Genomic DNA, 21,930 nt, shown 5'->3' with positions numbered 1-21,930 from the left:
CAAAAAGTGCTGCTGAGTTTTGTCCAAGCCAGTCCCTTAGGTTTTGAAGCCATGACCTCTTCTGCCTGGACCTTATTTGCCTTCATTTTTTCCCTGGAGGATTAAGTGAAGGATGCTGTATTTTCTGGGTGTCGCATCACGTGTCCAAAATAGTCTAACTTATGCTTTTTAATGGCTTTGATGATTTCCCTTTGTTTACCCAGGCAGCTTATCACCACCTCATTTGTGATTTTGTCAACCCAGCTTATATGCAACAGCCACCTGTAAATCCACATTTCAAATGCTTCTAGTTTCTTCAAATGGTTTTCTGTCAGAGACCAACTCTCCACTCCGTAGAGCAGGATAGAAAAGATGTAACATCTGACAAGCCTGATTTTCAGACTGTGTCTTTGACCTTCTACCCTTTCCCTATATGTTATGTATAGCATTCCCGTTCACCGCGCCTAGTGGGCAAGACTATCCCACCAATTTCCAACCAAATATCAGTGCCCTTTGTTGATGCTTATCAGATACGTCTTTCTCATTAATAATATCAAGTTTCAATAAAAGGTATGTTGTCTTATATTTTTCATATTTTAAATAATATATATTTTATGAAGTATTTATTAAAGATATTGATATAGTTGCCCAACACCCGCTATTATTATAGTACTATTAAAGTGATAGTTATAAAATTTTCATGTAACAAATGTTTAGGGGTCGATAGATAATCTAAAACTTCAGGGAAGGCTCAAGTTTGGAGACCTTCCTAGAGAATTGTTTATTAATAAATGTTCATCATAAAATAGATTAGAAACAAAAACTGCCATTAGCCATTCCAACTTCTAGGTGCTGTACATGTTTTATAGCATGTGCTACAACTGAACTGTCTCTTGCTTTAATAACATACTAATGCAATAGATGGCCACCATCAGTTGGTCAACAAAAGTAATTTCTATTATTATTTCAGTTGCTCTCAGCAGACAATTGAAATGGCCAATATTATGGCAAACCTAAAGACTTTCCAGCCAGATTATGGGATTGGGACGAATGAGCCACTGTTTCATCTGAGGTCTTGTGCCAAAGGATTGATGGTGAATGCTTGTGCCCATGCACTTTTCTTCTGCAAATTACTCAATGCCACCAAGTAAGGCAAAAAATATATATTTCTCTCTCCCCTTCTCTGTTTCTTTCTCCCATTGTGCCTACTCCTTCAATAAGAACTGGCACAATCCCTTCTGATCCCATCTATTAAATTAATGTTTCATAAATCTTTAAAAAAATGTTTGTAGGACCTCTTCCCACTTAAAAAAATATGGAGAAACCCAAAAGGATGTTAGTTTTTATGGGTTATACCCATAAAGGAGTAGTATTAACATTTACCGTAATAAAAATAAAAATTAAAAATCAACATAGGCTGAAAATAATTATAATTTTGCAGATACCTGAGAAGGTCGTGGGAGACCTTCTCCCAAGGGACCTAAGACCACACTGTACTAAATAATGCCATCTTAGAGGATCCAGGAGGCAAGCTTTCTCTGTCACTGCCCTCTGGAACACTATTCTCCCTAATGTCCCTTCAGCCCCAACAGTAATGTCCTTCAAGAGAATGTTATAGACCTAGCTTTTTCCATTGACTCTGCTTCAGGACATTCCATGAATCATGGAGATAATCTGTTATGGATGTTTTCCTCTGACAAATCTACGGAAGACTTTCATTTGCAATTTTATTTGTTTACAGTTGGCTTTTAATCTTTTGTCTCAAGCAAATGAGTGGTCAAAGAAATTGAAATTATAAGTAAATATAAATTATATTTTTAGAGTAAAATAACATGATTGGACAATGTCAGATATGTTAGGAGTTACTATTAGACATCTGAAGAATTTATAGCAATATTAACAAAGATCTTGAATTTTCAAATGTAAATAATAGCAATGTTTAGGAATTCTAAAATGTTGTTTTAGGGGATTGAAAAGGATGCTTTAGTTGTGAAAAATTCTCAAGGGGCATACTCCCCAACTTCCATAAATTAGATCAGAAACAAAAGTGAAAATAAAATTACAATATCATTTAACCCCATGGGAACAATAATCTTGAGTCAAAAGCCTTTCCTTTACTAGAAGAAACAAGTTCGCAGCATTCCAGCTACTGATGAAACTATCATGTTTTAATAACATTTATAAAAACCAAGAAGAAAGGCATCCAGCAGGGTTTGCTACTCCATAGAGCAATGTTTCTTAACCTTGGCATCTTTAAGATGGGTGGATTCCAACTTCCAGAATTCTCCAGCCAATTTGCTGACTAGAGAATTCTGGGAGTTGAAGTCCTCCCATCTTAAAGCTGCCAAGATGGAAAAAGACTGCCATAGAGAGTGTAGGGCACTGAGAAGACTTGATACTGTGGTCCCTGTGGCTAGCATTATCTATGTGAAAGAACCATGAGTCCAGGAGGATCCCAAGTCACAAAAAGCAGCAGTCTTACCTTTCCTATTATAAAATTGGATAGTTCTTTTGCTCTAAACTAGGACTGCTGTTTGCTGAAAAGAACTATCAGTCTAGGCTTATATGTGATAGAATAGCAGAGAGCCAAGTAAGTACGACAATTTTTCAATCTTTTCAAGGTTAAAATATAAAAGTTACATCCATCTGCTCTTATATGTTTTCTCATTCTTTAACTTCTCTTCCTGATTGTCACCGAGCATATTGACATTAGCCTGCATCATTCTTCATGAATTGGATTCTAGTAGTCAGGGTGACCTTAACCAAAGCAGAATAGAACAAATCCGCTCTGTTTCAGCAAATGCACTTCTAGTGATACAGCTTAAAGTGGCTTTTTCATGAACATATGAGACTGCTGACTCAAATTTAGCCTATCATTCCAAGATATTTTCTACACAGTTGCCCATTCATGCTCTAAGAAATAGATAGCAAATATTTTACATTTTGAATTTTATGTATGTATATGTAATAATAACTGTTTTAGGGTTTCCCTCAGACAGAAAGAAGAGAATTATGGGGATGTACCCGCTGGTTCCCAGGCTCCTAAGGATAATCAAAGACTGAACATTGGGATTATTGGTGGAGGCCATCTTGGGAAACAACTAGCCCAAACATTGTTATATTTGGGTGCCATTTCAGGAAAGAACATCCAGATCTCCACAAGACGGCCAGAAACTCTATGTAAGAATCAGGTGCATGAAACACAGACAAGAAGCTTTATCACACACAAAACTCAAAAGCCCTTTCTATATAGTAGTAGAATTCATGTTCTAATAATACATTGCATATCCTTTGCATATCTTCCTCCGCAACTACTCATCCTTAGTCTCGACTTATATTTCATTATAGCAACTTAATTATTCCTTTTCTTACTATCAACTTTTGACTTTGAACAGTTGCCAAGCGTAATTGTGAAAAGAATTCATAAAAAGTTACCCATAACAATTAAAAACAAGAGATGGTATGCTTTTATATAGTTATATATTATAGTTACAGTAAGAATTCTTGCTGCCAAATTATAGGAAACAAATACAAAAAGTCTCAGGATTTGTTTAAAAGGAATACTGTTTGGTTGCATCTAAATGGCACCTTTATCTTGGGGGAAAGTTTATCCTCTAGTCTATCCTAAGCAGGAAAATGAGTGTTTGCTAAAGACTGGCCCAGTTAGCTGCCACTTTCCCATTGAAAAATCCAATTTGTAAAAACAGAGGTGCTTTCTTTCACCACCATTACCATAGGAATTCTTGGGACTTAGAAGGAAAAACAAATCTATAAAATCAAAGTAAAATATAATTTAGTAATAACCGATGCAGTACAGGTAGTCCTCAACTTATAACCTTTTGTTTAGCAACCGTTTTAAGTGACTTACAAGCAGTATTCACACTTACAATCATCACAGCATCCCCATGGTAATGTGATCAAAATTCAGGTGCTTGGCAATTGGCATCTATTTACCATGGTTGGAGCATCCCAAGGTCACATGATCACCATTCACAACCTTCCCAGGGAGCTTCCGACAAGCAAAGTCAATGAGGGAAGCCAAGCCAGATTTGCTTAACAAACACATGATTCACTGAATTAAGATATTCACTAACAACAAGAGGAAAGACTCACTTAGCAACCATCTACTTTAACAATGGAAGTTCTGGTCCCAATTGTGGTCATAAGTCAAGGACTAGCTGTAGAAGAAACTAAATGTTATCCCTCCCTCCAAACCATATATCACCACTTCTATTTGTTTTTCATATTTTCATCTGGTGTGGTTTTATTTTATATTGTAGAAGTCCCAGAAGTATAGGTCTGCTATAACAGGGGTCTCCAACCCCTGGTCCATGGACCAGCACTGATCCACAGCATGGCAGAAACCAGGCCGCGCAAACAAGCAAACCCACATCCACGGGATGCAAACAGCACAGAAACCACGCCCCCTCCAGTTCACAGAAAAACACCTCTCCATGATACCAGCCCCTGGTGCCCGAAAGGTTGGGGGTCACTGTGCTATAAGATCAAATCTTACTGTCTAAAAAAGCTAAAAGAACAAGCTGCAAGAGCAACAGTATTGTAACAAATTAACATGCTTATTTTTCTGGAGTTTTAGAAGGAAACTAAAGATTGTAGCCTCTTCAATTAAAGTTTTGTTTTATGGGAGCAGAAATTAAATATTTTTTTCATTATCTTTTTTTAGTAGAATTCCACAAGCTGGGAGTTGAATGTGTCTATAACAACAAGCAGCTGGTAGGCTGGGCAGATGTTGCTTTTCTCTGCTGTCTTCCATGTCATATTCCACATATATGTTCCGAAATTCAAGGTTCTCTCAAAAACTCTTGTATTATATACAGCCTGGTCACAGCAATCCCTTTGACTAGGTATTGTGCATTATTATTATTATTATTATTATTATTATTATTGTTGTTGTTGTACAATTGTATCACAGCGGCCAGTTGTTTCGCCGGATTTGGCATTGGTTACTAGTCGGGCCCCACCCAGGGGCCTAGGACGTCGTAATGTATTTTCGTAATATGCGTGCAGATCCAAGCAGTGCGGCTTTTTGCATTTGACTGATGGTGATTTTGTCAATTTTTAACTGTTTTAAATGTAATTCCAGTGCTTTTGGAATAGCACCCAGTGTGCCAATTACCACTGGAATTACCACTGCTGGTTTGTGCCATAGTCGTTGAATTTCGATTTTTAAGTCCTGGTATCTTGCGATTTTTTCATGTTCCTTCTCGGCGACCCTGCTATCACCTGGTATTGCGATGTCTATGATTGTGACCTTATTTTTCTCAACCAGTGTGATGTCTGGTGTATTATGCGCCAGTATTTTGTCGGTTTGTATACGGAAATCCCACAAGATCTTGACCATCTGATTTTCGGTGACTTTTTCAGGCTGATGTTCCCACCAGTTTGTTGCTGTTTTAATATTATAATTTTTGCACAAATTCCAATGGATCATTTGTGCTACTGAATTGTGCCGCAATTTATAATCAGTCTGCGCGATTTTTTTACAGCAGCTGAGTATGTGATCAACAGTTTCATCAGCTTCTTTGCAAAGTCTGCATTTGGCATCATCAGAGGATTTTTCGATTTTGGCCTTAATGGCATTTGTGCGGATAGCTTGTTCTTGCGCAGCCAGGATTAGTGACTCTGTTTCTTTCTTTAATGTACCTGTTTTTAACCATAACCAAGTTTGTTCCCTGTCCACTTTATCTTTTATTTTTTCCAGAAATTGACCATGCAGTGCTTTGTTCTGCCAACTCTCCATTCTTGATTTTATCACATCTTTTCTGTATTCTTGTTTTGTCTGTTGGGCCTTCAGTAGATTTTTGTTCTTTACTTCGATTAATAGATGTTCTTGACTTTCTTTTAAATAATCAGCCAGTGCATGTTTTTCTTCTTCAACTGTTTGCTTCACTTGTAATAATCCTCTGCCACCTGATTTTCGGGGCAGATATAGTCTATCAGTATCACCACGTGGATGTAAACTGTAGTGCATTGTCATTAGTTTCCTGGTTTTTCGGTCCAAAAGGTCCAAATCAGCTTGTGTCCAGTTAACTATGCCAGTGTGTATCTTATAACTGGTATTGCCCAGGTATTTATGGCCTTGATTGTATTTCCACCATTCAATTTAGATTTCAAAATTTTCCTAACTCTGTTGGTGTAGTCTCGTCTGACAATAGTTTTTACTTCTCCGTGCTTGATGTTATCCAACTGCAGAATGCCTAAGTATTTGTAGGCTTCATTTTCTTTGCATTTAATTAGTTGGCCATTGGGCATTTCAATTCCCTCAGATGCAGTGATTTTGCCCCTTTTTATGGATACAGTGGCGCATTTTTCCATGCCAAACTGCATTGAAATATCGGTGCTGAATACTCGGACTGTATTTGTCAATGATTGGATTTCTATTTCTGACTTTCCATAGAGTTTCAAATCATCCATATATAGTAAATGCGAAATTTTTTCAGCTTTTTTGGCTGTTTGGTAGCCTAATTTCATTTTTTTAAAGATTACTGATAGTGGGATCATTGCGATGATGAAGAGAAGAGGTGAAAGTGAATCACCCTGGAAAATTCCTCGCTTGATATTAACCATTCCGTAGCTCTCATTCCCTACTGCCAACTCAGTTCTCCATTGTTTCATTGCCTTTTCAGTAAAGGATGTAATATTTTTGCTAATGCCAGTTGTTTCTAAGCATTTTATGATCCAACTATGTGGCAGTGAGTCAAATGCCTTTTTGTAATCAATCCAGACCATATTCAAGTTCGTTTTTCTGTTCTTACAATTTTCTAATATCATTTTATCAATTAGAAGCTGATCTTTTGTGCCCCTGCTCCTTCTTTTGTTGCCTTTTTGCTCTACTGGCAAGATGTTGTTTGTTTCCAAATAATCCATCATGTTATCTGCAATAATGCCTGTGAGTAATTTGAAGATTGTTGGCAAGCATGTTATTGGTCTATAATTTTCAGGTGTTGTTCCTTTAGTTGGATCTTTCTGAATCAAGTATGTTTTTCCAGTTGTCAACCATTCATCAATTTGGCCCTTTTGTAAAATTTCATTCAGTTGCCTGGCCAATATTGCATGTAAACTGGTCAGATATTTGAGCCAGAAACCATGTAATTGGTCCTTTCCAGGTGATGTCCAATTCTTTACCCTTTTAACACGATTTTTGATCATCTCAGTTGTTATTTCTAATACTTGCATTTGTTTGTTGCCAATGCTTTTCTCAAAGTCATGTATCCACTTTGCTTCCTTGTTGTAGTCCTTTGCATTTTCCCACAATTCTTTCCAGAATTCAACTGTGGCCTGTTTTTCTGGTTTTTCACTTTTGGTGTCACCATTCACATTAAGACTTTGATAAAAACGCCGTTGGTCTGATCGAAATTGCTGATTTTGTTTATATTGGATGATTCGTGCCTCATATCTTTCAATTTTTCTATCTGCTATTATGTTATATGTATCTATATATATGTTATCTGCTGTTTTACAATCTCTACAGCTTCATTGATGTTTCTTGTATCCAATCTATATCTTCTGATTAGCCGATCTATGATTTTGTTGTTTTTAAGCCGTTGCTCATGCATGTTCTTTAAGTTACTAGCATCTGCCCTTAATTTTTTGATTTTTTGTTCTAGACGGATTTTCCACTTTGGCTTTGATGCTTTTTCTGTTGTGTGACTAGGTACTTTAATTTTAATGCCTAGTTCATTAGTGACTATTACAGCTGCGCTGTACATTAACTGGTTTGTTTCCAAGATGGATCCCGGTTCAATTGTTCAAAACACTGCATTAACCATTTTCATGATAGGGGCCAAAATTTTCTTAGGCACAGTTTTTAGTGATGGTAAACGTTGCCTTTCCTCATTAAGCAGAAAATGCTCCATGATCTTATCCTTCAATTCTTTTTGTTTTTGAGTTAGTTCATCAGTTGGTTCAGTGATAACTGGTTCTAGTGGTGGTGATGTTATTTCCTCCCTGAGAGCTTCTTCTGGGAGTTCTACTATAGTGTCTTTAGTTGTGTCTTGAATATCAGTTATTTCCGCTTGTGATATTGTTTTTTGGGTTTTGCAATTTGCCTGAATTTCCTCATGTTCAACTTCACTAAACACTTTATTCCGTATAATAAATCGCCTTTGATCTGCTAGTCGTTGTTCACTAACATTTGAATCTGGATATTGTTGTTTCCATAATTCATACATTCGCTTTAAATATCCTCTTTTTTCTGGCTCTGAGTTGTAGTAACAGGTCATTATGGCACGGTTTTCATCTGCACTATATTTTTGTCGTTTTGTTGGCTGGTCCACTTGTAGCCCACTTGTCGACGGATGTCCAGGGACCCCAACATCCGCCGCGGCCCTTGTTAACCCGCGCGACGACCGATGCGGTATGGAATTCTTATTCGTTTTTTTCACCATATTGTATGGGTTGGCGGGGGTTTTTTTACGGGACCAGATGCCAACCTGTTCCCAACCTTCCTCCTTTCTCATCCGGGCTTGGGACCGGCAACGGCGGAGTTTGGGACCGGCAACGGCGGAGTTTGGGACCGGCAACGGCGGAGTTGTTGAATTTCGATTTTTAAGTCCTGGTATCTTGCGATTTTTTCATGTTCCTTCTCGGCGACCCTGCTATCACCTGGTATTGCGATGTCTATGATTGTGACCTTATTTTTCTCAACCAGTGTGATGTCTGGTGTATTATGCGCCAGTATTTTGTCGGTTTGTATACGGAAATCCCACAAGATCTTGACCATCTGATTTTCGGTGACTTTTTCAGGCTGATGTTCCCACCAGTTTGTTGCTGTTTTAATATTATAATTTTTGCACAAATTCCAATGGATCATTTGTGCTACTGAATTGTGCCGCAATTTATAATCAGTCTGGGCGATTTTTTTACAGCAGCTGAGTATGTGATCAACAGTTTCATCAGCTTCTTTGCAAAGTCTGCATTTGGCATCATCAGAGGATTTTTCGATTTTGGCCTTAATGGCATTTGTGCGGATAGCTTGTTCTTGCGCAGCCAGGATTAGTGACTCTGTTTCTTTCTTTAATGTACCTGTTTTTAACCATAACCAAGTTTGTTCCCTGTCCACTTTATCTTTTATTTTTTCCAGAAATTGACCATGCAGTGCTTTGTTCTGCCAACTCTCCATTCTTGATTTTATCACATCTTTTCTGTATTCTTGTTTTGTCTGTTGGGCCTTCAGTAGATTTTTGTTCTTTACTTCGATTAATAGATGTTCTTGACTTTCTTTTAAATAATCAGCCAGTGCATGTTTTTCTTCTTCAACTGTTTGCTTCACTTGCAATAATCCTCTGCCAACTGATTTTCGGGGCAGGTATAGTCTATCAGTATCACCACGTGGATGTAAACTATAGTGCATTGTCATTAGTTTCCTGGTTTTTCGGTCCAAAATGTCCAAATCAGCTTGTGTCCAGTTAACTATACCAGCTGTGTATCTTATAACTGGTATTGCCCAGGTCTTTATGGCCTTGATTGTATTTCCACCATTCAATTTAGATTTCAAAATTTTCCTAACTCTGTTGGTGCACTCTCGCCTGACAATAGTTTTTACTTCTCCATGCTTGATATTATCCAACTGCAGAATGCCTAAGTATTTGTAGGCTTCATTTTCATAGCATTTAATTAGTTGGCCATTGGGCATTTCAATTCCCTCACATGCAGTGATTTTGCCTCTTTTTATGGATACAGTGGCACATTTTTCCATGCCAAACTGCATTGAAATATCGGTGCTGAATACTCGGACTGTGTTTGTCAATGATTGGATTTCTATTTCTGACTTTCCATAGAGTTTCAAATCATCCATATATGGTAAATGCGAAATTTTGGAAGGAGGGAATGTAGGAGAGAAGGAAGGGGGGAAGGAAGGAGGAAAGAAAGGGGGAAAGGAAGGAGAGAAGGAGAGAAGAAAGGAGGGAAGAAAGGAAGGAGGGAGGGAAGGAAGGAGGGAAGGAGAGAAGGAGAGAAGAAAGGAGGGAGGGAAGGGGGAAGGAGGGAGGGAAGGAGAGTAGGGAAGAAGAAACGAGGGAAGGAAAGAGGGAGGGAGGGAAGAAGTAGGACCATTGTAAGATAAGATGGATCTATGGGATGGTAAGAAAGCAATTTTCAAGTATATTGTCAACTGTAGGGAAAAAATTGTTATAAATACATATTATTAATAACAGTGATGAGATCATATAATTGTGAATGTATATATGAAATTGATAAAATAAAAAATTAATAAAATAAATAAATAAATAAAATGTGAATTTTTTTTAGCTTCTTTGGCTGTTTGGTAGCCTAATTTCATTTTTTTAAAGATTACTGATAGTGGGATCATGGCGATGGTGAAGAGAAGAGGTGAAAGTGAATCACCCTGGAAAATTCCTCGCTTGATGTTAACCATTCCATAGTTCTCATTCCCTATTGCCAACTCAGTTCTCCACTGTTTCATTGCCTTTTCAGTAAAGGATGTAATATTTTTGCTAATGCCAGTTGTTTCTAAGCATTTTATGATCCAACTATCTGGCAGTGAGTCAAATGCATTTTTGTAATCAATCCAGACCATATTCAAGTTCGTTTTTCTGTTCTTACAATTTTCTAATATCATTTTATCAATTAGGAGCTGATCTTTTGTGCCCCTGCTCCTTCTTTTGTTGCCTTTTTGCTCTACTGGCAAGATGTCATTTGTTTCCAAATAATCCATAATGTTATCTGCAATAATGCCTGTGAATAATTTGAAAGTTGTTGGCAAGCATGTTATTGGTCTGTAGTTTTCAGGTATTGTTCCTTTAGTTGCATCTTTCTGAAACAAGTATGTTTTTCCAGTTGTCAACCATTCATCAATTTGGCCCTTTTGTAAAATTTCATTCAGCTGCATGGCCAATATTGCATGTAAACCGGTAAGATATTTCAGCCAGAAACCATGCAATTGGTCATTTCCAGGTGATGTCCAATTCTTTACTTTTTTTACTCGATTTTTGACCATCTCAGTTGTTATTTCTAATACTTGCATTTGCTTGTTGCCAATGCTTTTCTCAAAGTCATGTATCCACTTTGCTTCCTTATTGTAGTCCTTTGCATTTTCCCACAGTTCTTTCCAGAATTCAACTGTGGCCTGCTTTTCTGGTTTTTCACTTTTGGTGTCACCATTCACATTATATTGGATGATTCGTGCCTCATATCTTTCAATTTTTCTAGCTGTTGCTGTTATCTGCTGTTTTACAATCTCTACAGCTTCATTGATGTTTCTTGTATCCAATCTATATCTTCTGATTAGCCGATCTATGATTTTGTTGTTTTTAAGCCGTTGCTCATGCATGTTCTTTAAGTTACTAGCATCTCCCCTTAATTTTTTTGACTTTTTGTTCTAATCGGATTTTCCACTTTGGCTTTGATGCTTTTTCTGTTGTGTGACTAGGTACTTTGATTTTAATGCCTAGTTCATTAGTGACTATTACAGCTGCGCTGTACATTAACTGCTTTGTTTCCAAGATGGATTCCGGTTCAATTGTTGAAAACACTGCATTAACCATTTTCATGATAGGGGCCAAAATTTTCTTAGGCACAGTTTTTTGTGATGGTAAACGTTGCCTTTCCACATTAAGCAGAAAATGCTCCATGATCTTAATCCTTCAATTCTTTTTGTTTTTGAGTTAGTTCATCGGTTCGGTGATAACTGGTTCTAGTAGTGGGGGTGTTATTTCCACCCCGAGAGCTTATTCTGGGAGTTCTACTATAATGTCTTTAGTTGTGTCTTGAATATCAGTTATTTCTGCTTGTGATATTGTTTTTTTGGTTTTGCAATTTGCCTGAATTTCCTCAAGTTCAACTTCACTAAACACTTTATTCCGTATAATAAATCACCTTTGATCTGCTAGTCGTTGTTCACTAACATTTGAATCTGGATATTGTTGTTTCCATAATTCATACACTCGCTTTAAATAGCCTCTTTTTTCTGGCTCTGAGTTGTAGTAACCGGCCATTATGGCACGGTTTTCATCTGCACTATATTTTTGTCGTTTTGTTGGCTGGTCCACTTGTAGCCCACTTGTCGACGGATGTCCAGGGACCCCAACATCCGCCGCGGCCCTTGTTAACCCGCGCGATGACCGATGCGGTATAAAATTTTTATTTGTTTCTTTCACCATATTGTATGGGTTGGCGGGTTTTTTTTATGGGGCCAGTTGCCAACCTGACCCCAACCCTCCTCCTTTCTCATCTGGGCTTGGGACCAGAAATGGCGGAGTTGTTGTTGTTGTTGTTTTTATTATTATTATTATTATGTTAATCTTTGGTGAGATTTACAGCCTTTGGGCTGGTTGGTAGCTCAACAGCTCGAGTCCTAACTACTACTACTACTACTACTACTACTACTACTTCTTCTTCTACTACTACTACTACTACTACTACTATTATATAATATTGTATCTTATTTGAATTGGAAACAAAAAAATATTATAACCCCCCCCCCCCGAATGTTTATTCTTAGAACGGTTCAATATATGAGCCTCTATATACAGTATATGAACCTGACATGAGTGCAATCACCAGAAATTGAATTTGGCTGCACATATCTTAGGTCTTATATATGAAGAATAAAAATGGCATTGTAGTAGACTCTTTAGTCAAATTGTGAAAGCCAGGCTTGAGTATTAAGGCTACTGCCATTTCTAACTAATATCCATATATTTTGTGATTATATTTTCAAAGATATAAACAGGGCTGTGGTTCTAACTGAGCATATATCTTTTTTATTGTGTTCATGTACAGTAGAACAAGATATCAATATATACTGGTACCTAACATGCTCGTTCTGTGTATGTACAGTGTGTAAGCAATAATTGACTGAACGAAGTACCTGAAAATGGGCATGGATCAATGGCTAAGATGCTAAGCTTGTCAATCAGAAAGGTTGGCGGTTCAGTGGTTCGAATCCCTAGCACAGAGTGTAACAGAGTGAGCTCCCGTTATTTGTCCCAGCTTCTGCCAACCTAGTAGTTCGAAAGCATGTAAAAATGCAAGTAAAAAAATAGGGACCACCTTTGGTGGGAAGATAACTGTTCTGTGCGCTTTTGGCATTTAGTCATACCAGCCACATGACCATGGAGATGTCTTTGGACAATGCGGGCTCTTCAGCTTTGAAACAGAAATGAGTACCGCCCTCTAGAGTTAGAAACGACTAGCACATATGTACGAGGGGAACCTTTACCTTTTACCTTATAGATACATACTTTTTGCAGACTTGCTTTTTGATGCTTAATCCAACGGCATAACTTAAGATCTTTTTTACTTTCAGGTTGAAGCAACTTATTTGCTCCTCTTCAATCTTGAGGCCACAGTACAAGTGCTCTGAGAACAGCTCTTTTTGTATGTGGGAGGCTAACAGGACAGTTCTGGAAGCCCTCAAGGATAAAGCAGTTATCCAGGAGACATGTCCTTGCAACTCCAAGAGTAGGTGGACTATTGCAAGCCTTGTGAAAAATGGAACTTTTCCCCTTGTTCTTTTCTGGCTTATAGAACTATCTGTGTCCTGTCAGAAAATTAGTATCAGTTTCAACGATGCAATATGCTATCAGCCCCTGTGATGCCTATCCATGCAGCAGAATGAGATGGTAAAGCTGGCTATAGAAAGAAAAGCCAATTGAGAAATATTCAAAGCAGGAGCAGTGCAAACATCTCCCACCTTTATTAGCTTGCATTTTACAGTTTCAGCTTTAAACAATGTTCTCCAACTTGGTGTTTTCCATTGGCCATTATGACTCAGAGTGATGGGAGGGCAACAGGTAGAAGAAGGCTATTAAAGAGGAAAGAAAATGAAAGAAAATATTTCCTTATTTTTCAGGCGAAATAACTGTCGACATGAAGTGGCTGGCAGCTGTATTTTATACAGCTTTAAATAGCTATACCCAACAACGTTTATCCTATACAAGGGCTCTGGTATTGCTCAATCAAATATGTTTTTGTGAAGACAATGCCACCACCTCATCTCCATTTCTAGTTTGTGAACATTTTACCAACCCAGCCTTTGCTTCCACCTTGGCTGCTGCTGAGTAAGTAAAATCCAGTAGAAAATTGTTTTGTTTAATCTTGTTTTATCCAGCATTTTAAAAATTGATAATGCATCATTTGTGGATTTGATGATTAATTAGTGGCTTAGTTTTTTAAAAGAAATGAGTAACACCCTTAAAAAGTCACAAAGTGCAGGAATCTCTGTCCTCACAAGCTCAAATCCCCAGTAAGACATTAGGTTCCAAAGGTATAAGAGAATGGTGTTCTACATGCTGGCTCCTTCCTTCCTGTACCTCAGTTTGAGATCTATCGGTGCATAATACCTAATCTCTTGGGTATATACAATTTGAGTCCTTGCACAATTCAACCTGCATTTTTCATAATTTGTCCCATGTCCTGTTTCAGACTGGGCTGCTTCTAAAGTCATGTGGAGGCTACTGAAAACACAATTTGCATTTGTAGCATTTTTGTCAAAAATTGAAGGCATTTCTCTTATGAGTAATCCTGAAGGTAAAAATGATTTTATGTACATTTTGTGATGTAAATCAGACCATCACAGAGGCACTGTATAGAGGTAGTCCTTGATTTACAACTGGTTGCTTAGCAATTGTTCGAAGTTACAACCTACGTGGTAAAAGGCAGTCACAACCCATTTTAAAGTTCAGATGGTTACTCCCCCACCTATGGCCACATAATTGCACTTTGGGCATTTTGGTGGCCATTATGGCAATCTTGGGCTTATGCTATGTCATCACTGGCCTGATCTACAAGGCTGGCCATCCGCCACATCTGGTCTTTATCTTGGAGAAAATAGAATATGATCTAGTTCTGGGGAAATATTTCTTGCAGTCTTTTTGTCAAGGGCAGCTCACTTTCTTGTGAGAATAGGATTAACTGAAGCTACTTACATCTGCAGAGAAGAAGGGTCAATTAAGATGCTCTTCTACCCCAAGTACCTGATGGGTCTCAAGGGTTTTGAATAGTGATTGGGGATTTTCCTATCTTCCCATTGTGTAGAGTGCCTTGTTAATCTCTAGAACACAGAGGCAACCATTGCAAGATCATTCCCTGAATAATAACAAACAAATAACAACTAAATGAATACAACCCTGAATAATAACAAACAAATAACAACTAAAAATATAACAAAACAACTCATGAATATTTTAAAAATAAAAAAGTGATGGCCCAATCTAGTTAAAATATCTTTAAGAAAAGTTCTGTCTTTAACATCTTTCTGAATGCCATCAGAAAAGGGACCAACTCAGAGTTCCCAAACTTTTTTAGTTCCTGGTACCTTTACTGGTTTTTTCAGTGACCCTAGACCAGAACTCTGAACTAACAGCTAATATTTTACAGTGACAGATACAAAGTATTGCTGTGCTTTCCTTGAAAATTTAAAAGCCCCCAGGGCAGCACATGCATATTTTGGGAGCTGCGGGGTTGGTGTTATCTCCACATGAAGGTTTTTCAGGGAACTATATACCTATTGGCTTCAGTTCCCTTTCCTCCCCAAAATAGGGTACTGGGAGTATAGTTCTGTCTAGAAGATCTGTTTGGAGTAAGTGATAAATTGCATACATACAAAAAGAAACTATGATAGATGCCTGAAGAAACTTTAGAGACTGGAGCTTAATCATTAAATATACTTCCCATTTCCATTCCTTTACCTCTGCAGTGACAAAACAGTTATCGTATAACTTGAGGACCTATACATAATAGACTTTTCTCTTCTAGTTCCTTCCCCTGGTTTGATATAACAACTGTACAGCTAAAAGACTCACCTCTTAGCCAGCTTCTTGAAACAAATACATCTCTTCAAGAAATCATTGCTTCATGTTACTTTAACATGCTAACAGCATTGGCCATGAAAAATAAAGATTTGACGACGTCTATGACTAAAAAGACACCTCTATCTGCAGTGCTGTTGAAACCCACTAAATCACTGATTTTTCAAATTGATGAAATTTCCGCAAAGAAAACAGAAGAGGCATCTAGTACTGATTCTGAAGACTTATAAATTATCCAGCTGTTAGAAGTGAGGGGGGGGGATTTCTCTCCGTTTTAGCATTAAAAGAACTTTGGGAGTACTGTCTACAATGGTGTTATAGGACTTCAAATGGTAAATATTAATTAAAGCCAATTGAAAATTAAATTTTGCAGTGAAAAATTAGGCATAAATGCAAAATTGAAGGAAAATTTTAAAAAAAAGTTCACATGATTTATGGATTATGTCCCCCTTTCTATCACACATGTCAATGTTGCATTCACATGAATACAATATACAGTAATATGTTTCACTGTCATTTTGTGCATAAATTCCGCTATGTCATACCCTGTCATATATGGCTTTTTAATTGAAGCTTGTGTTTTATTGTATCTTTTAGATCTGAAATTGTTACCCTCGTGGCATTCATAAATCTACTTTTCAGATATAAATTATGTTCTAAATACTGTATTTATAAGTTTGGTTGTTTGATTTTTCACGTTGCTTCGCCTTTGCATTTATTTAAAACTTAAGAACATTAACAAATATAATTGGCTTAACTAAACATTGTTGCACTTTTGATCATTATAATGATCATTTGTTCCAGTTTAGAATAAGAAGATTAAACCTGCAGTGAAATTAATGGATGTACTTCTAAAGAAATGAAAGTTCTAAATCACATTGCTTATAAATTAGCAAATTTCAGTGGTAAAATTTCTTAATTTTATATGGCACTGGAACATTTTAAGAAGCACTGTGTGACTTTAGTGTTTTTCTAAGGGATGCTGTCAAATGATCCTAAATATTTAAAGCAACTCATTAATGTATGGCAGCTGTCTTGAAGCCCCATATATTCTTATAAGAGTCCTCACAGGAAAAATGGTAAGGCTTCATCATAAATGCCAGTAAGAACAATCCTCTGCATTCACATATAACTTTATTTTGCATTATGTATGTGCAAAAATTTCTGTTTTGCATCCATCAGTAAGCACTTTCTCTAGATACCAAGTTTAGGATTAGGATACTGGTTAAACACCATCCATATACAATTTTGTTCCCTGTGAAAACTGATATAGAAATGCAGAAATATTTACAATATAGTATCTGAAATATGTGAACAATAAACACTTTATATTATTTTGAGAAAAATGAACTTGTTTGTTGTAGTTCTTCATATGGTGTAATTGATTCAACTTCATATGATGGAGTTGAAGGCTGCATTTCTTCATATGGTGGGGTTGGAAGCGTTGGTTCATAATCTTGTAACCTTGCTTCTTGAACAAACTGAGAATAACTAAGAGCATCACTGCGCTTTCCAGTTCGAGACTTTTGTTCTAAGAACAATCCCATATTATCTCGAGGCGGGAGAGAGATACTTCTTTCAAAACGGGGCTCCTCAATTTGCAGCAATTCTCGTACATGCATTGAAATTTCCTGCAAAGAAAAAAGAGGGGGAGAAATCTAGAAAACAATCGCTATGTTCATTTTTCTAAACCTACACAATTGTCATTTTAGTACCCAGTAGGAGGTGGCTGGCATATAATGTACAGTAATCCAGTGCAGTATACACTATCATATAAATGCACCGCTGTTATGTGTAGTTTTGGTTCTTAATCTTTTATATACCGAAAGGCTTAAAATGGGTTTTGCCACAATAAAGAAACATGGTCACACAAATCCATTTCATTCTTAACATTCACAAGTTAAACATCTACAGAGAAAGTCAGTACAAAACCACAAAATTAATAAAAAGTAAAATCATCAATAGTCAACAGCATCATGGTAACATCCTATCTGTGTGAACAAAAAGTATAATTAATAGATTCTCCCATATAGGATCCTTTTAGTTTAAAATAACTATATGGGGTTTTTTTTTCTGTTCAATCACATGCAATTCTCAGAGACTCCCTTGGCAAATTCCTACAGCTTTTTTGGCAAGATTTTTCAGAAATGCTTTGTCATTGCTCCTTCCTAAGGCTGAGGGAAAGGTAGTAGCCTGCGGTCACCCAGCTCACTTTGTGCCTAGGTAAGGGAGTAGAATCCATGGTCTCCTGGTTTTTAGTCTGAAGCCTTAAGCACTGCACTAAACGGGCTCTCTCATATTATTTATTGATTAGATTTTTACTCCACCTTTGTTACTTTATAGGTGATTCAGAGCAGTGAACATGGACAATATCTTCCTTCTGTTTTCCCCTATAACAACAACAACCCTGTGAGAAAGGCTGAGCTGAGAAACAGTGACTGGCCCAAAGTCACCCACCTTGCTTTCATGTCCAAAGTAGAACTCGAGCTCAGAGTTTCCTGGTTTGTAGGCTACTATCTTAATCACTATACCATACTTATGTACTATTATAAAAAGCTGGTATACAGCTCTGGCATTATACAATATATTTTGTGCCTAGTAATATCCTTCACCACCAATGCAAATATATATGTGCTCTCACCTTCATATGATCAAAGTCAGTAATCCCAAGCTGTGGCAGATTTGAACAATTTACATATATGAGTTTGCGTCCTGAGATAAAGTTTGTGGTAAAACACTCCTATTTAAAATAAAATAAGAAATATTATTAATATTAGCTTCAAATGTTCCATTCTTCCAATAAACTAGCTAGCAGCACCTACAAATATATGAAAACATGATTCATGAATAACCAAAGGACAATTTTTGGGATATTTACATTTTTAAAATGCCTCTGAACTAATTGTTATACTTCAGTAGATTGATAGACCAAATAATCTAGCAATGGATGGCACTCTTCAGTGATTTAGTAGTTCCAATTTCCCCTTATTGGTTATCTTCTGTTTCTTTTTTCTTTTGCAATACAACACTGTAGACCATTACAACACTCAAGTCAGTTCTGCATACCTTAAGTGTTTCCCTCTTTATATATCATATAGAAAGAATCCAATAACTGAAATCCTTTGTGAATAATTATTTCACCATCAAGGTAATCTTTCTAGGGATATGACCGTGATGTGAAACTAAATTCTACATCTTCCTAAATTCATATAACATGACATTTCTTAAAATGAGTCTGTTTAACAAAACCAAATAAACCATGTTATAATCAGTGCATTAGTGCATAAATGCATATTTTATAATATAGAATACAATAAGAGAGTTGGAAGGGACCTTGGAGGTCTTCTAGTCCAACCCTCTGCTTATGCAGGAAACCTTACACCACTTCAAAAAAATGGTTATCCAATCTCTTCTTTAAAACTTCCAGCGTTGGAGCATTTACAACTTCTGGAGGAAAGTTGTTCCACTATCAGGACATTTCTCCTTAGTTCTAGGTTGCTTCTCTCCTTGATTAGTTTCCATCCATTGCTTCTTGTTCTACCCTCAGGTGCCTTGGAGAATAATTTGACTCCCTCTTCTTTGTGGCAGCCCCTGAGATATCAGAACACTGCTATCATGTCTCCCCTAGTCCTTCTTTTCATAAGACTAGACATATCCAGTTCCAACAACCATTCTTTATATGTTTTATCCTTGAGTCCCCTAATCATCTTTGTTGCTCTTTATTTTTGTAAGCCTGGAGTCATTGTAAGTTGGGCGACCATAAAATGTTTTAAATAAATTAAATTAGTGCATGAGTGCATATTTGGGTAAGCCCATAGTCATCGTGAATGAATTGGACAGCCACATACATTTTCTAAACAAACAAACACACAATTAATCAAGTGACTGAATAAACCTCCATCTCATTTGTCCTTTGTCTCTTTTGTCTCTCATCTCATTCAATGAAAAAAATGAAATTTAGTGTTATTTATGAAAAAAATACTTAAGTTTATCACTTCAGATCAATGTATAAAATCTGTAAGAATCCGAATAGTCACAAGGATAGCAACCAGGAGACACAGAATACAGGTGGTCCTCAACTTACAACAGTTCATTTAGTGACAGTTCATGACAGTACAATGGCACTGAAAAAATGACTTGTGACCATTTTTCACACTTATGACTGTAGCATCCCCATGGACACGTGTTTTATATTGACAACTGACTCACATTTATAATAGTTCCAGTGTCCCAGAGTCATATGATCCCTTTCTGAGACCTTCTGATAAGCAAAGTCAATGGGAAAACCAAATTCACTTAACCATGTTACTAATTTAACAACTGCAGTTGTTCATTTAACAAATGAGGTAAGGAAAGTTGTAAAACAGGAGAAAACTTGATTAACAAATTTCTCACTTAACAACATAAATTTTGAACTCAATTGTGGTTGTAAATTGAGGATTACCTGGATTCTGAGCTCTCACTCAGCCTTAGCTGCACTGGGAAGTGGAATGTATTAAAACATGACACAAATTCCACCCTTTGTTTTATAACACAACACCAGGGCAAAAGGGGGAAGCTCGCATTGGGATAGCTTTATTGTATTACTGCTGCATTGTAGAACTGAGTAATGTAGGTTATTTTTGAAAATCGGCAAATCCTTGCCTCAAATAATGCTATTTTTCTTATGGATGCACACATTATGCTGAGCAGTATATTGTTTAACTGTAATAAATCACCAGTGGTAGGATTCATACATATGAACCCACAATCTATGTATATACAGTATACTATGTTTATACAGACCATAAACTATGTATCTAATCTGGATTCACCAAACATGCTAAAGTGGATCAAACACTGTTTAAATCCAGTTTGAATCCAGTCACTGCAAAGCAGCATTTTATTTATTTATCTATTTATTAATTTAGTTTGTCAAACATATGCGAGATGACAGGTATAAGTATAAACATGAACATGAACACAGGAAAGGGGTCAGTGGTGGAATTCAATTTTTTTTACTACTGGTTCTGTGGGCATGGCTTGACTTGGTGGGCATGGCTTGTGGGAGTGGCAGGGAAAGGATACTGTAAAATCTCCATTCCCTCCCCTTCAGCTGGGACTTGGGGGCAGAGAATAGATGGGGGAGGGGCCAGTTAGAGATGGTATTTACCGGTTCTCCAAACTACTCAAAATTTCCAGTACCGGTTCTCCAGAACTGATCAGAACCTGCTGAATACCACCTCTGAAATGGGTATGAATAAATGGGGACAGTTAGACAGGGACGGTAGGCACCAGCGCTTATGCACGCCCCATTACAGAACTCTTAGGAAAAGGTGAGGTCCACGCTAAACAGTTTAAGGTTAAAGTTAGGGGGGGGGGTGAGGTTTGATTTACAATAGTATGTGTGTGTCCACACTAAAGAGTTTAAGGTTAAGTTATTGGGGGGGGGGTTGAGGCTTGATTTACGCGTGTGTGTGTGTCCCCTAAATAAGCCAGTTTGGGACCTACTCGGGGGGAACTATGGCTTAATATGAGCTGTGAACTAGAATATCCTCCCCTTCCGCTTGCAAGGAAAGCCGGCCTTAACTTGTATTGAGGGAAGCCCAAACCGCCGATCCATTCAGCCACCTCCTCGGGGGTCCAGGATAAATATAAAGGACCAACGATGATGGGAGCTTTGACTTCGGCTTCGAGCAGCGATTCGGCTTCGAGAATTTCGGATTCAGCCAACGGCCGGCTGCTTTCTTTGACTGAAGACTGAGATTTAAGGGGAAAAGGACGGCGGCGGCGGCGGGGTGGCGACTCGGCCTCTTCCTCCTCCTCCTCTTCTTCGTCGTCTTCCCACTCATCTTCTTCTTCTTCTTCTTCCTCCTCCTCCTCCTCCTCGTTTTTATCGTCCGCGCCATGCATCCGGAAATTCGAGCTACTGTCCATCGTTCCGACGACCGCAGGGGGAGCAATGGAGGAGGAGGGGAAACTTTCCCGGTGCCATGGCAACGCGTCCTTCCTGGAGAGCGATCTCCATGACGACCGGCTCTTCCGGGAAGGGCCGCCGTTTTCCCTTTCCTCGTTTCGCTCTCTGTCATCGGGAAACGCTCCGTCGCAGCCTGACGAAGACCGCTCTCGTTCGCGGCCGGATTTAGGCGGGAACTCCGTAGGGCGGAGGCCTGAGGAGCGG

The 21,930-nt window shown here is 37.8% G+C and overlaps 2 protein-coding genes across 2 annotated transcripts; one reads left to right on the top strand and one right to left on the bottom strand.

Annotated features, from left to right (window-relative positions):
- The first annotated feature begins 971 nt into the window (after positions 1–971).
- NOXRED1 (NADP dependent oxidoreductase domain containing 1) lies at positions 972–16,000 on the top strand. The gene is made up of 6 exons (XM_032213762.1): positions 972–1,126; positions 2,975–3,159; positions 4,664–4,844; positions 13,268–13,422; positions 13,814–14,021; positions 15,718–16,000. Exons 1-6 carry the CDS (start codon positions 972–974, stop codon positions 15,998–16,000), a joined length of 1,167 nt encoding a protein of 388 aa, XP_032069653.1.
- Positions 16,001–16,724: 724 nt separating this feature from the next.
- On the bottom strand, positions 16,725–21,708 carry SAMD15 (sterile alpha motif domain containing 15). The gene is made up of 3 exons (XM_032232164.1): positions 21,339–21,708; positions 18,412–18,510; positions 16,725–17,401 (listed from the first exon to the last, which is right to left on the bottom strand). Exons 1-3 carry the CDS (start codon positions 21,684–21,686, stop codon positions 17,102–17,104), a joined length of 747 nt encoding a protein of 248 aa, XP_032088055.1. The 5' UTR covers positions 21,687–21,708; the 3' UTR covers positions 16,725–17,101.
- Between the last annotated feature and the right edge of the window lie 222 nt (positions 21,709–21,930).

The sequence above is a fragment of the Thamnophis elegans genome, chromosome 1 (assembly GCF_009769535.1).
Source record: "Thamnophis elegans isolate rThaEle1 chromosome 1, rThaEle1.pri, whole genome shotgun sequence".
Lineage (NCBI taxonomy): Eukaryota > Metazoa > Chordata > Lepidosauria > Squamata > Colubridae > Thamnophis > Thamnophis elegans.
The sequence above is the reverse complement of the archived record's forward strand: the minus strand, read 5'-3'. Positions and strand labels throughout refer to the sequence as shown.